The sequence below is a fragment of the Takifugu rubripes genome, chromosome 10, assembly GCF_901000725.2.
Source record: "Takifugu rubripes chromosome 10, fTakRub1.2, whole genome shotgun sequence".
NCBI lineage: Eukaryota > Metazoa > Chordata > Actinopteri > Tetraodontiformes > Tetraodontidae > Takifugu > Takifugu rubripes.
This window is the reverse complement of record NC_042294.1, coordinates 2,323,496-2,335,564: the sequence shown is the minus strand read 5'-3', so window position 1 is coordinate 2,335,564 and position 12,069 is coordinate 2,323,496. Positions and strand designations below refer to the sequence as shown.

The 12,069-nt window shown below is 49.6% G+C and overlaps 1 protein-coding gene across 2 annotated transcripts in view; it reads right to left on the bottom strand.

The window, feature by feature from the left end:
* The window catches only part of LOC101070441 (matrix metalloproteinase-16-like), a 36,146-nt gene extending 31,487 nt beyond the window's left edge, over positions 1-4,659 (bottom strand). For both annotated transcript variants that reach the window (XM_029842834.1, XM_003967803.3), the window contains exon 1: positions 4,133-4,659. In XM_029842834.1, coding sequence (XP_029698694.1) covers positions 4,133-4,258 — 126 coding nt within the window. In that variant the 5' untranslated portion in view covers positions 4,259-4,659. The remainder of the gene's footprint in view (positions 1-4,132) is intronic.
* Positions 4,660-12,069: the final 7,410 nt, after the last annotated feature.

Genomic DNA, 12,069 nt, shown 5'->3' with positions numbered 1-12,069 from the left:
CATTCTGGTAAAAGAACGTTTACTTTCCCGTCACCGGCGCTGGGATCATTTTAAAGACGCGACATTCCGTGGACATCCTGGCTACGGAGATGGGTCGGGAGAGCGTGAACAAGCGCTTGTTCGCGCTTCTCACGGCACATCCGGTTGTTTACTGCGTCCTTTTACAAGTGAAGGCAGCCCCAGGACCACTGACGCACACCTGGCAACATCATTAACTTTCTATTGATGAATTGTGAGCAACCAGGAGCCCGGCGAGTGTAACCGGACTCTGGTGTGGTGGGGGTGTGGGTGCTGGAGGGGATCAGGCTGTCAGGTAACATACTCGCTGACGGATCAGCTGGGAGCGACCGACACCGTGGGCACAGGTGACCCGCCGGAACGTGATCCCGGGCCTCCGGGGGAAATCCTGCCGACCGTGGCGGCGCTGCATAATTCATCTGCCGCGCGGCGAACTGCTGGCACGAGTGCCAGGGTCGCCAAGGCAACCGCGGGATTTCCAGCCCACACTCGTAGACCCAGACACAAAGTGGCCTACTTGAACCGAAAGGTTTGAACGCACGAAAACCGAGCCGGCACCATCCAGAGGCGGCGGGGGGAGAACTCAAACCCGATGGATTATCAAACAGGCTGCTTATCGGGCCTTCGTTTAGGACTAAATGTCATATAAATGTCAGACAGAAATGCCACGGTGTGTTCATACATACTGATCAGACGCCGCCACGCTTATGTATTTAGGTGTTAATGGCTTTGAAAATGATCAGAATGGGTTTAAGGAGGCACAGATGGATTGTGAGCGGTGACACCAGCTGTCAGGGGAAGACGCGTCAGAAGTGGCGTTCATGCGCTGAACTCGGGCTTCTTCCGAAGGTTTTACTCAACAGTTGTCCTCCAAACACACCTCGCCTCCCAAAACCCAGCGACATTTCAACGTTCGGATGTAGGCTGATCTATCATCGCACGGGAAAACGGCATCAGCGCACCCAGAAATAACCCGACAGCCCCGACTGCCGCTGCTGCCTGACACCTTCAAGATTCTGAGCTCTGACCACGTGCACGTCTGAGAGGGGGGAAATGGATGTGGGGGCATTTTATTAGCCGCGTGTAAAGTTTGAACGCTGCTCAACAGTCTGTGGAGGAAGACTTGCTTCCTCTGTCACACATTCACAAGTGCACCCTTCATTATTTAGGCCACTCAAGAGCTCTCTGCAAAGTACCAAGAGCTGTACTTGGAATGGGACAGGAATGAATCAGACATTAGCAACATGCTAAGATAATGTAAACCTCAACATTTATGATTCTCCATAAAAACTATTGGGTCAAATAATGGGCCAGGCCACAGGTTTCTGTAAAGCCCCCCCCCCCACACACACACACACACACACACACACACACACACGTTACTCGAACAGTTTCTATATAAATAAAGTTGAACTCAGCCAAACGAGATGACAAACATTTTAACGGGTGCACTAGATTAATTAACAACACGGAAACAGAACTTTCTCGCTCCGATTGGTCCAATCGTAGGGGGCCTGCTGTAGCTACGTTAATGACACAGCTGTGGCTTTCAGACTTTTTTAGACACTTTAAGACTTTAGGGAGGCAGAAACTGCAGAAAAGCTGAATCAGAGCAGCAGAGTCAGCACAAATCAACTTTCATTAATTCATTCCCCATCTGAGATGGGATGCGATGACAGATGGGCGAGCGGCTCTTTGTTGCACAGCCGATTATCCCCGACTACAACGTTGCTCTGTCTCTCGAGAGCATCGAGGGACGACTCGAGCTCTTTCTGCACCTGATGCTCCCCTGAAACGCTGTTTAAGTCAGGGCTCTGCTCACGAGGGACTTTCATTATCGGGGGGGCGCTGCGATGTGAGAGGAAGCTTCTGTTTGAAGAAAAATCAGCTGCGACTCAAAATATCTCGAGAGCTAAAAGGAATAGGGAACACGACATCTGTGAGTGATGCCATTTCAGATACTATGAAATGAGTGGAGTCCAGAAATAGAGCCCAGCACGATGCGCCACGAGATGCAACTCTGCAGACTCCAGTTTGCTCCCATGACAGGGAGCATTCAAAGCTAAAAGCACAAGCGTGATGAGGTCGCGTCCGTCCAACGCAGAGATCAGTCTCAGCAGTGCACTTGGCCTTTTAATCTGTTAAATATACGGTCAAATCTTTAACTGAAAGCCTTAAAGCACCAGTTCCAAACAACCACTTTAGCTTAAATGGGAGGATGGCTGAGTGCAGTTGAGGGTGGCTGTTTGTGGGACCGTGCAGAGGAAAGCTCTTATGCAATATTAAGTGATGTTCCATCCAACTGTGAGATGGAGTCAGACAGGAAAAATGCATTTAAATAAATCCACCCTTTCACTTTTAATTAAAATGCATCGTATAAATCTAATGGCACAGAGAGCACGACAGTCTCCAAACCCACAACAGAGATGACACCAAAATGAGTTGGATGCTGAGCTAAAATCGTTATGTTTCTCATTTAAAACCGACTGAAGCGGAAAATAAAAGTCACGTCCGCCTGTCCCCCTGCTGATGACATCGTCTCATTTGTCATGGAAATTGCTTCTTCTGGAGAGAGACCAAAGTTTGCTGAGGAGCACTGGGACATTTCTGCAGCAACAACTGGACGTTCACCTTCTGTGGGCGGCATCAGACGCCGACCAGAGACCAAAACAGGAGGACGGGAAATATCGCTATATTGCTACAACCTCCTCATTTATGACACTTTTATGGCCCTCGTTTATTCAGTCAGGAGCCGTTTCAGCGCCCAAACCAAATCCGGCTGAATCCGCAGCTTCCCGACTCTGGTTTAGGTGAGGGAAGCTCAAGGTCTTCAGGTGAGGGCGCCCTCTCCAGCCGCAACAGTGTTTAAGGGGCGGTGAGGTTAGCCGCCGCCAGCGTCTGTTGTGCCGGCTCTGGAAGGCTGCAGCACTCCGGTCTGACAGGAGCATCAAACTGCAGGATTCCCCACAACATTTCATCCTGTCAGCAGGAGAGAAAAAAAGGCGAGGAGCGTTGTGTGAAGCTCTGCGGGAGCCCCGACATCGACAAGCAATCACCGCGTATCTGCAAAAACAACCAGCGCAGCTAGCTGGCTCCCTCGCCAGTGTGGAACACAGGGAAATTCAAGTCCACAAACGCTAACATAAGAGCGCTGCCGTGCCTGGACGGGCTTATGTCTCGTAACCAAAAGGGTGGTGGGGGTGAGGGGGGATTATGGCTTTTGACACCTGATCTTTGTCCTGACTAATCACTTAAGAGGCTGTGAACTGAGAGCGCGCTGCACGTTTCCACTGAATAACCTGTAGCATCTGGACTAAGGCTGCTGGCCAGTCAGGCACGCCAAGCTCGCAAATCAAGTGGACGCAGGACTTAAATGGCTGTCAGCAGACGTGCCAACGTTCCTGTGTGGTACTGGCTGCTGTGTGCACGTGTGTGTCCCTCAAACGGTGTGTGACAGACAGCAGGTAGCAAAGGAAGAGTTTAGGATGGATCCCAGCCCAACAGCTCGCACAATGCAGATGTTCAAACCAACAGATGTGTCCCCGATCAAAGCCAGGCTGATTTCTTAAAGTGGGAATTGGTTGGCTGTCCACCTGGATCCTGGAATCTCGGAGCGCCGTCGTGCAGGAGCCGCTGCTGGTGGAATAACTGCTGCTAACACAATGTTTCGAGGAATTTGTGGAATATTTTTTTTCCCTGCGTCGATGCTGGTGATGTTTGTGGACTGAGGATTGAATTGCACGGGTGTGTTTGGGCAGGATGGGAGCTGACTAAACTCAAATGACTCTCATTACCCACCAAATCTGCCGGGGATTTTCTTTGTCCGTTCCCACCGGGAGGCTTTAGCCACCATATCTGTCACTACGGGGAGAGACGCAAACTTGCAAAGGGTTACAATTCAGTAGCTCACATTCCATTCAAACTTTCCCGTGCAAGATTCCCAACATGAGATAAAGCGGTGAAAGTGCACAGCTGTGCACCTCACAAAGACCCTGTTGTTTCAACGTGGACGGCGAAGTGTGCACGACCATCAGCCTCAGGAGCATCTTGCGAATAATGACCGAGGGGGGGGGGGGACATAATAGGTGCTTTATTGAAGTGCTCCGGTTATTACCTCCACATTGAAGGACTGCTCCTCCGCGTTCACGGCGCATATAATCCACAGCAACAACTGGCAGCTGAGCGTCCATAGACAGCAGCTCTGAAGACATCTCCTGCCGCGGAGCGTCAATAAAACCATAGTGAAGCCCGCTGTCGCCCCTCTCTGCCCCAAACACTGTTCGTTTTCTCTTCTCTTCTTCTTCAAGTCTGGAGGACGCGGAGAAATCCTACACGCTGAGCGGCCACATCGCCTCGGAATCGCTCTTGCGCAGCCGAAAGCAGGAGAGCGGAGCGGGGGAGACGGAGGGAGAGGAGCGGGCTGGTCGACCGCCCGCTCCGCCGCTTCTGTCGCGGATGAGGAGCAAGATTTTCCCCCGGGGATTTCTAGTTGTTAACGCCTGTCAGCAGCCTGCCGCAGTCCCCGGGTGAGACCTCCGGTGCACCGGCCGTTGTTCCAAGCGGAGGCGTCCAGCTCGCTTTCCTCACCGCGCGGCATAGCTCCGCGTTTTCTATCGCCTTTCCCACCGACTGCGCATGCGCCGCCTGGCTCCACCGCCCCCCCAACCCGTCCCGCTCCGGATCCGAACGCCTCTATACAGCTTTGAGTGGTTGCGTTTAAAAACAGATACCAAAAGGACAATATAACCTTTAATATGGATCCACAGCATTATTGTTGTTATTTTTCAAGGTCCCTTTTAAATCCGATTGTATCAATCTCACAGCATATTTTGATTTTTCGATCAGAAATTGAGAACAAAGAATTAACAACTACCGATTGTTTTTTCTAGTGATCGAATATTAATCAAGGGTTATTTTCTTGACTGTGTTATTCTACAAGAGCACAGCAGCCTGGTGTATTATTGACTGCTTCTGTTACCAGGTGCAGCCGCTAGAGGGCAGCGATGAGGCCCAGGGTGGAGCCCAGAACTCTGTCTCACTGTCTCGCCGTCTCACTGTCTCACTGTCTCGCCGTCTCACTGTTTCCTGCACTTGAAGATGATTCCCCTCTCAGTCATCAGACTTACTGTCAAATACGTGATGCGCATTTTTAAAAACAAATCATTCATCCAGATGTCATCATCACAGTCTGATTTCATGCCTGGAGTTCCTTTTTTTCCTTTTTAGTTAAAAAAGGACCGTGGTTCTCTGATGTATACCACTTAGTAATGTCTGTTCCATACTGAAACTGGGCTTTATTTATTCACCCAGTTCTAATGAGATAGATTAGTGTCATCGCGGTCGCGCTAGCCTGCTAAACACCAACCACCAGTCTGAGTCATACAATACTGTTGATACTTTATATAAAACAGCACATGTACACACACTTACATTATCCAGGACCCACAGACACCGAGAGGTCTATTACAGGAGACCGCTCTGACCACAGGACCAGTGAACGGCTCCGTCTCATCCGTATTCTGATTTACATCATCTTCACTGTCATTTCTGTGATGGAAGTGCAGAAACTGGGCCAATAATGTTTTTAGTGCCTGACAGAGTCCCAGAAGTATGTCCTCGTTACTCTTCATCTCCTGAGGCCCCAGCGCTCGAATGGTGTGGAAAATATCATGTTATTTGTACGTTTTCAGTAGTCAGAAGCCTTCGAGGCATCTCCTGCTGTGACTGGAGGCATCGCTGAGCCGCTATCAAAGGAAAACCGTGGAGAAAGGGTGTAAAGGTCTCCTGATGCCTCCCAATTCCTGTCGGTGGAAAGCCTCGGCAGAGGGAGCAGCTGCTTGGTGTTATAGGAATAAAAAAGAGGCTTGTTTTCAGATGTAAAATGTTTAATATTGGAGGAAACTCTGGAACAAACGCTGTTCAAAAACGTGAGAGACGTGTCTCCTCCTCGCCGCTGTGACCTGACCACACACAATTGCCAACCAATAATAACCCACATATGAGGCGAAGCAGGTCCAATTATTCACAAAACTCTGCGCAGAGGCCCAGGTGGACCCCAGAAACGGCTGCAGACACAGGTCTAAAGGAAGGATTCATGAGTTTGCGTTAGCGTCATCCTCATCCTCCTGCACTGACATTGATGTCGACTGAAGTTGATTTTATTGGAAATAAACTGCAAAAATACAGCGAAAGCGCCTCCTAAGAAGCTCAGCAGTGACATTTGAATTATCCCCTGTCTTCACGTCTGGATTCAATTCCAGTGTAATAAAAGTTCCAGCAGAAACTTGGTCTCATTCTCCTTCTCTGCTCCTCACACAGATTTCCTCTCCTCCTTCCTAATTCTCCCCTCTTCTGGGTCTTTCTTCCTGTCCCCTTTGTACCGATTTCCTCTCTCACTTGATAATCCCAAATGCCTTTTTGAAAGGTTCTGGCTCCCAAAAAGCACAGAGCATTTGCCAGAATCCTTCAAGCCTGTCTGTCCAAACAAGCCTCATAACTGCTGCATCTGCTCCCAGTCAGACCTCCTGGATCTCCTGGCAGCAGGTCTTCACAGCCCCTCTCAGCCTAATAATAAAAAGGCAGCACCCTCACTAACTGCCCCACTCCAGCAGCAGCCTTTTGTAGCACTGGACTACTTTATTCTGGCCAGAAACCCAGTTGAGCTCATTTCGTTCACATGGAGATTCGACCAAGTGGTCACTTCTCATCATCATTTTTTTCTTTATTCTTTTGCCAAAACGATTAAAAATCCTCCTTTTACTCATATTTAATGGTTATTACCCTGTTCGGGCTTTATTTCCGGTCTGACAGTGTCAAAATGGGAGGTTTTTGGTTGTTTTACATCCCAGTGCTTCACACGTCCTCCACAGCTTTTTCACCCGCACCAGATAAATGAATGTTCTCCACCTCAGGCGGGCGGCGGTGACCCAGGAGCCCCAGCTGGCGCTTTCAGGGTGTGTCCGGTTACATTTCATGGTGCTGAGGGTGGGCTTCTGGAGCCACTGGAGCCCGCGGCCCCTGGGAAGCTGATGCTGTCCCTGGTCATCTGGTGTCTTCGGAGCATTTTGTGCTGTCTGCCTACTGTTCTACCAAAGAGATGTGACCTTTGACCTGTGTTCTATAGGGGTTGTGAGGCTGCTCTGCTGTTCACCAGCCTCTTACATCATTGACATAGTGCGGTGTCCCTCCTTTGCTATTAATACCATCCCGGGACACGCGCCCACACATGCACACACTCCTAGATTTATGGTTATCTCTTTTCTGCTTGTATCCTGGACTGCTTTTGATATGTCCTTGTCATCTTGGTTGTTTGTCACTCTGCCTGCACCTCTTCCTCCCTTCTTCCTCCTTTTCTTTCTCATCTTCTCTCATGTCAGGTCTGTGTCGTCCCACACCCAACCGCAGCTACAATGCATGTAAATCAACAGGCATTTAGAGCCTCAGCCTGCACGTCTGGCTGCTGCACAGGACAAACGCCTCTGGTGGTAACAGCACATCTCCTCGGATCTTCCCATAACGCAGCATCTTATCAGCAACAAGAAATATTTAGGTAAGAAATCTGTCAGCCCGTGTGTGCGGCATCCTAACGCGGACAAATAAACCGTGTGGTCTGACGGAGGCTTGTTTTCCTGACAGGTTTAACTTTCAACAGAGTGGAATAAATGGCGTCTCCATAGAGTTTATAGTAGCGGGCCTTTGGCCAAAGTCGTATACACCCCCAACATGGATGTAGGCGTCAGAACAAGTGAGCTGAGTCTCCAACTCCTGAAGGTTCACCACACTCACACACGCTGTAACGGCTGTGTGATGGATGCATGTTGTCTGCATAGATTCTCCCAGTTCAATTGTGTCCCATAATCGTGGATGTGAGGGCGTGGCCAACGCTCTGTGCACGGCAGTCCTGAATTAGATGATAACATGTTCTTCCCCTTCAGCCAGTTGATGGATGGATGGATGGATGGATGGATGGATGGATGGATGGATGGATGGATGGATGGATGGATGGATGGATGGATGGATGGATGGTTTTCTCCACTCTATATTAAATTAAACACAACGTTGTAAATGCTGCTGTTCGGCAAATGGCTCCCCCTGGTGGATACGTGGCGTCAACAGTGGCTGCAGAGCAAGGCACTGGAAATGCAAAGAGAGAGATATTCAGGGATATGTTCCTCAGTGTCTCTTTCTGGGTACAACAGATATTCTGCACCAACATACTTCCACTCTGGCAAACGAGCCCCCCCCCCCCCCACCGGCCAAAAGCCGTTAACCAATCCATACCTCAGAATCAGAAGTAGGTCGACTGGTGCTGGTAGCTACATTTCACTGCTTCCCTCCCTCTGCCTCACTTAGTGTGGCCAAAGGATTATTTCTTTCTTCTTTTTTTCCCCTGACATTAGTTCATGACTTCAGTCTGAGAACCCTGCAGGGGAAGCATCCAGACAGAATGTCTGCCACTCATCTCCAGCTTTTCAGGATGACACTTTAATGAATAGGTAATAACTGTATGGAGAAGCGTTGTTTCAGTAAACAGCAATAACTCAGCAGATCAAACCGTCTTGAGCCTTTTTAAGCATTAGTTTCTGATTCCTTACGCGAATTTTGCCTCTGGGAACTGATGTCCAAGACGAGTCAGTGCAGTAGTGCTGAATGAAAATATTTACCAATGCTACGTAATGAATCATCACTCCTGTGGGGGGTGGGGGTGGGGGGGCTTGATAAGGGCTGCTGGAGTGTGATTCATGTGATATGGAGGTCCTATTTGATTAAAATAACCCAATGCTAGCAGGGCGGGAGCAGCACCTCTATTCTCACCACTGACCCCCAGGTTGGTTTAGGGGTCAGCCAGAGATCAGGCCACTAAAGTCATGATGTCAGCATCAAAACATCGCAGCTATCGCACATTTTACGTCCAAAGACTCTGAATCTTGACGTTAGGGTTACGTTTATTGCAGACAAAAAGGCCAGAAAGCAGAGAGCCCGACCTGACTGACTGATGTGGGGAAACTGGCTGGTTTGATGGAAACGTCAATTGTCAGTGGTTCCGAGACATTTCAACATGCAGCAGGAGCGTTGTTCACTGGAATCTGCCTGCACGGAAACACTGAGGCGTCGGGGTCAACGACGGCGCCGCAGCTGCAGCCATGCTCTTCAGACAGTGATGGTGAGGGACAACACAACTCCGGGTAAGACCTTGACATTACTGGGAGTCTTCTGACATATCGTTAACAAACACTGATTCTGTTGCAGGAGTTTGAAAAGGAGCTGATGAAATCCATGAATCTCTCCTTGATCACACCGATCGGGTTAAAGGCTGCAGTTAATTTACGGGCTGAAACTAAATTTCAGGGCTGGAAGAAGCTGAAACGCTTTTAAATAAGTAAAATTCGGAGTATTAAAAGCATCAGTTGTGCAGAGACACGCATGAGGTTATCACTCATTTCCTGCTTCCAGAATCTCGTGTTAGCTAAATGAGCTCTGAGCAAAAGAATAATCATGAGCTAAATATACGCCACGGGAACACCATTATCGTTCAGATGCTTCTCAGTCGAATGATCGCGTTAAAGGAGGGGCGTTCTGAGGCCTCTCAAATGATAATTGGAAGCAAAAGGTTCTCAAAGAAAAGAAACCAGGAGGACGAGGCGGATGTGAAGAGAATCATTCACAGACACGCTTAATGATCATGGTCAGATGTTTCGCTGGACTCTGGATGCTGCTGCAGAATCTGCTGACTGGGATTAAACCGTCATCGAGCAGAGACTGGGGACAAACTGGGCGTGTCTGCAGCCGAAGGGTCCCGTGCATCTGCTGGGGTTTCGCACACTCCAGTCACATTTTTAGCTTCATGCGAAGGTTGGTGGTTTTGATCATTTTGTACGGGCAAAAGTGATAACAAATGTTTACAAATCTGGTAAAGTTTGCACCAACAGAAGGTTGGGAGACTGTGGGGGTCAAGGAAGCGTCAACCTTTAGCTTCCCAAAGCAACATTTCCCAACAAAACACGTTTCAAAACCACAAAACAACCCATTTGTTCACGATTAACATCTCAGAAAATGCCACACTTCAAACTACACTGGAGGCACCATTTTCACACACTTCTACCCAGAAAGAGTCCGTCTGGGATTGTGTTTATTTGTTTACGTCCTCTGACCTCGTCCAGAACAGTGAGATCATATAGAGACAAGAGTGAGATGAGCATCGGCCATGATGAACCACAACAACCAGTGTGTGTGTGTGCGTGTGTGTGTGTGTGTGTGTGTGTGTCTCAGAGTGATCGCTGGCAGAATCGCTCTCTAGACAACGTGTCATTTCCTGGCAGCCCCATGTGGCTGCATCACAGGAAGTCCACCTGCTGCTTCTGACCCTGAGTCATGAAGCGACCTGCGATCTTTATGTGTGTGTGTGTGTGTGTGTGTGAAGGGGGGGGGGTGATGTCATGTGACCACAGCACAAACGTACGGGTCACATCCTAAACCGGACTGTGTGATTTTAAAGGAGGTAGATCCATTTTGACTTTAAAACTTTATTCCCTGAGAGGGTCAGGTTGCTTTCTGCCTGTCCCTCTGTCCCTCTGTCCCCCCCCCCCTCTCCGTCCCTCTGTCTCTCTCTCTCTGTGCCGCTATGCATGCACACTTTTCCGTGTCCCGATTGGACGGACTCAGCTCAGTTCCTTAAATCTCCATTCCAAAAGCCAGCAGTAATATCTGCCGGTAATGGTGCAGGATTGCTCCCATTCAGTTTTTGGTGATCCGTTGTGCCTCGCTGGCGGCCCGCTGCCAATCAAACCCAGCTGTTGTCTTTGCTGCCGATTACCGTCTGCTCCGTTATCTGTTTGACCCGGTGTGACTGGAAGCACGGCGGTGCTTGGAGTTTTATCTGCCGCTATGAAAGGTAATTTGTAAAGCCCCTAATCAATGCCTAATGGCCGACGAGGCGGCTCAGCTGCTCGTTTGGACGGCCAGGTGGAAGTGAATCATTTTATTGGCTCGTTTGCCATTTGTCAGGCTTGGTGTTGAGCGCTGGGCCCAGCTGCAGGGCAGATGTTCTGCTTGGATGGGGTGTAACCAGGCTGCTGTACCACGGGGGCAGACTGGTGCCAGCGCAGTGAATTATAGCCGGTTGAAGGAGCTGTTCCAGGAAACCGTTGGCTTGGATAGCTGATCCGCGGCTTTGTCATTTAAAAACATTTGCCTCCACAAAGATCAATAATAAAACCCAGACAGCAGCCGTCAACAGCGAGGCACGATCGCTTTATGCCGTAAAGGTCCCACCAGGCTCCAGCAGGGCGGCGATGTTCGCTGTGAAGGGGCGTGTGGAGTTCTTCTTCTGTGGTTCTGGGGAAACCATCCCTCCATCAGACTCTGTTATTGAAATCCTGCTGTCATCTGCTGCCTGTGTTACTCAGAAATGGGACGTGTCCCTCCCACAGCAATCTGTCTCTGTTACAGCGCCGACACCAGGGTGGGACTCTGGTCACTTTCTCTCCCTCGCTCCTGTTCCCCTCCATCCTTCTCCACCCACTTGTCATTTGGTACGCAGATGGAGCCCTCACAGGTGAAAAGAGCTTTAGCTGTGTGACCTAGCTTTTGCAAGCGCATCGCTGCAGGGCAGAGAGGGAGAGACTGTCGCCACATTCTGCCGCCTCACAGTCTGATAAAGCAGTAAAAGCTGCTTCGACCACGCCGTTAAGCAAAGGTGACCAATGCGTCGAGGTGTGAAACCATGTAGGAGTCGCCGACTCCTTCATTTGCTCCCCTTCATTTTCTCCAACGTCCCGTTCTCCAGGCAGAGGCTAATATATCTGTGCAGACGTCCATGAGGAGCACGTGGTGAGGAACAGGCTAGGATTGTTGGTGGAGCCTGACGCCGGCAGCCAGGCTGCAGCTTCTGTGAGCGCCGGTTCATCCTGGTCCAACCTGATGGTGGATGCAGCTCCCCAGACCCTCATTATGTCTTGAATGACTTTTCACAGCTTTATTTAGACCTCAAACCAAATATTTATCACCTCATAATGACGTCTACAAGGTTATAAACAAGACCGAGTTTGGGTT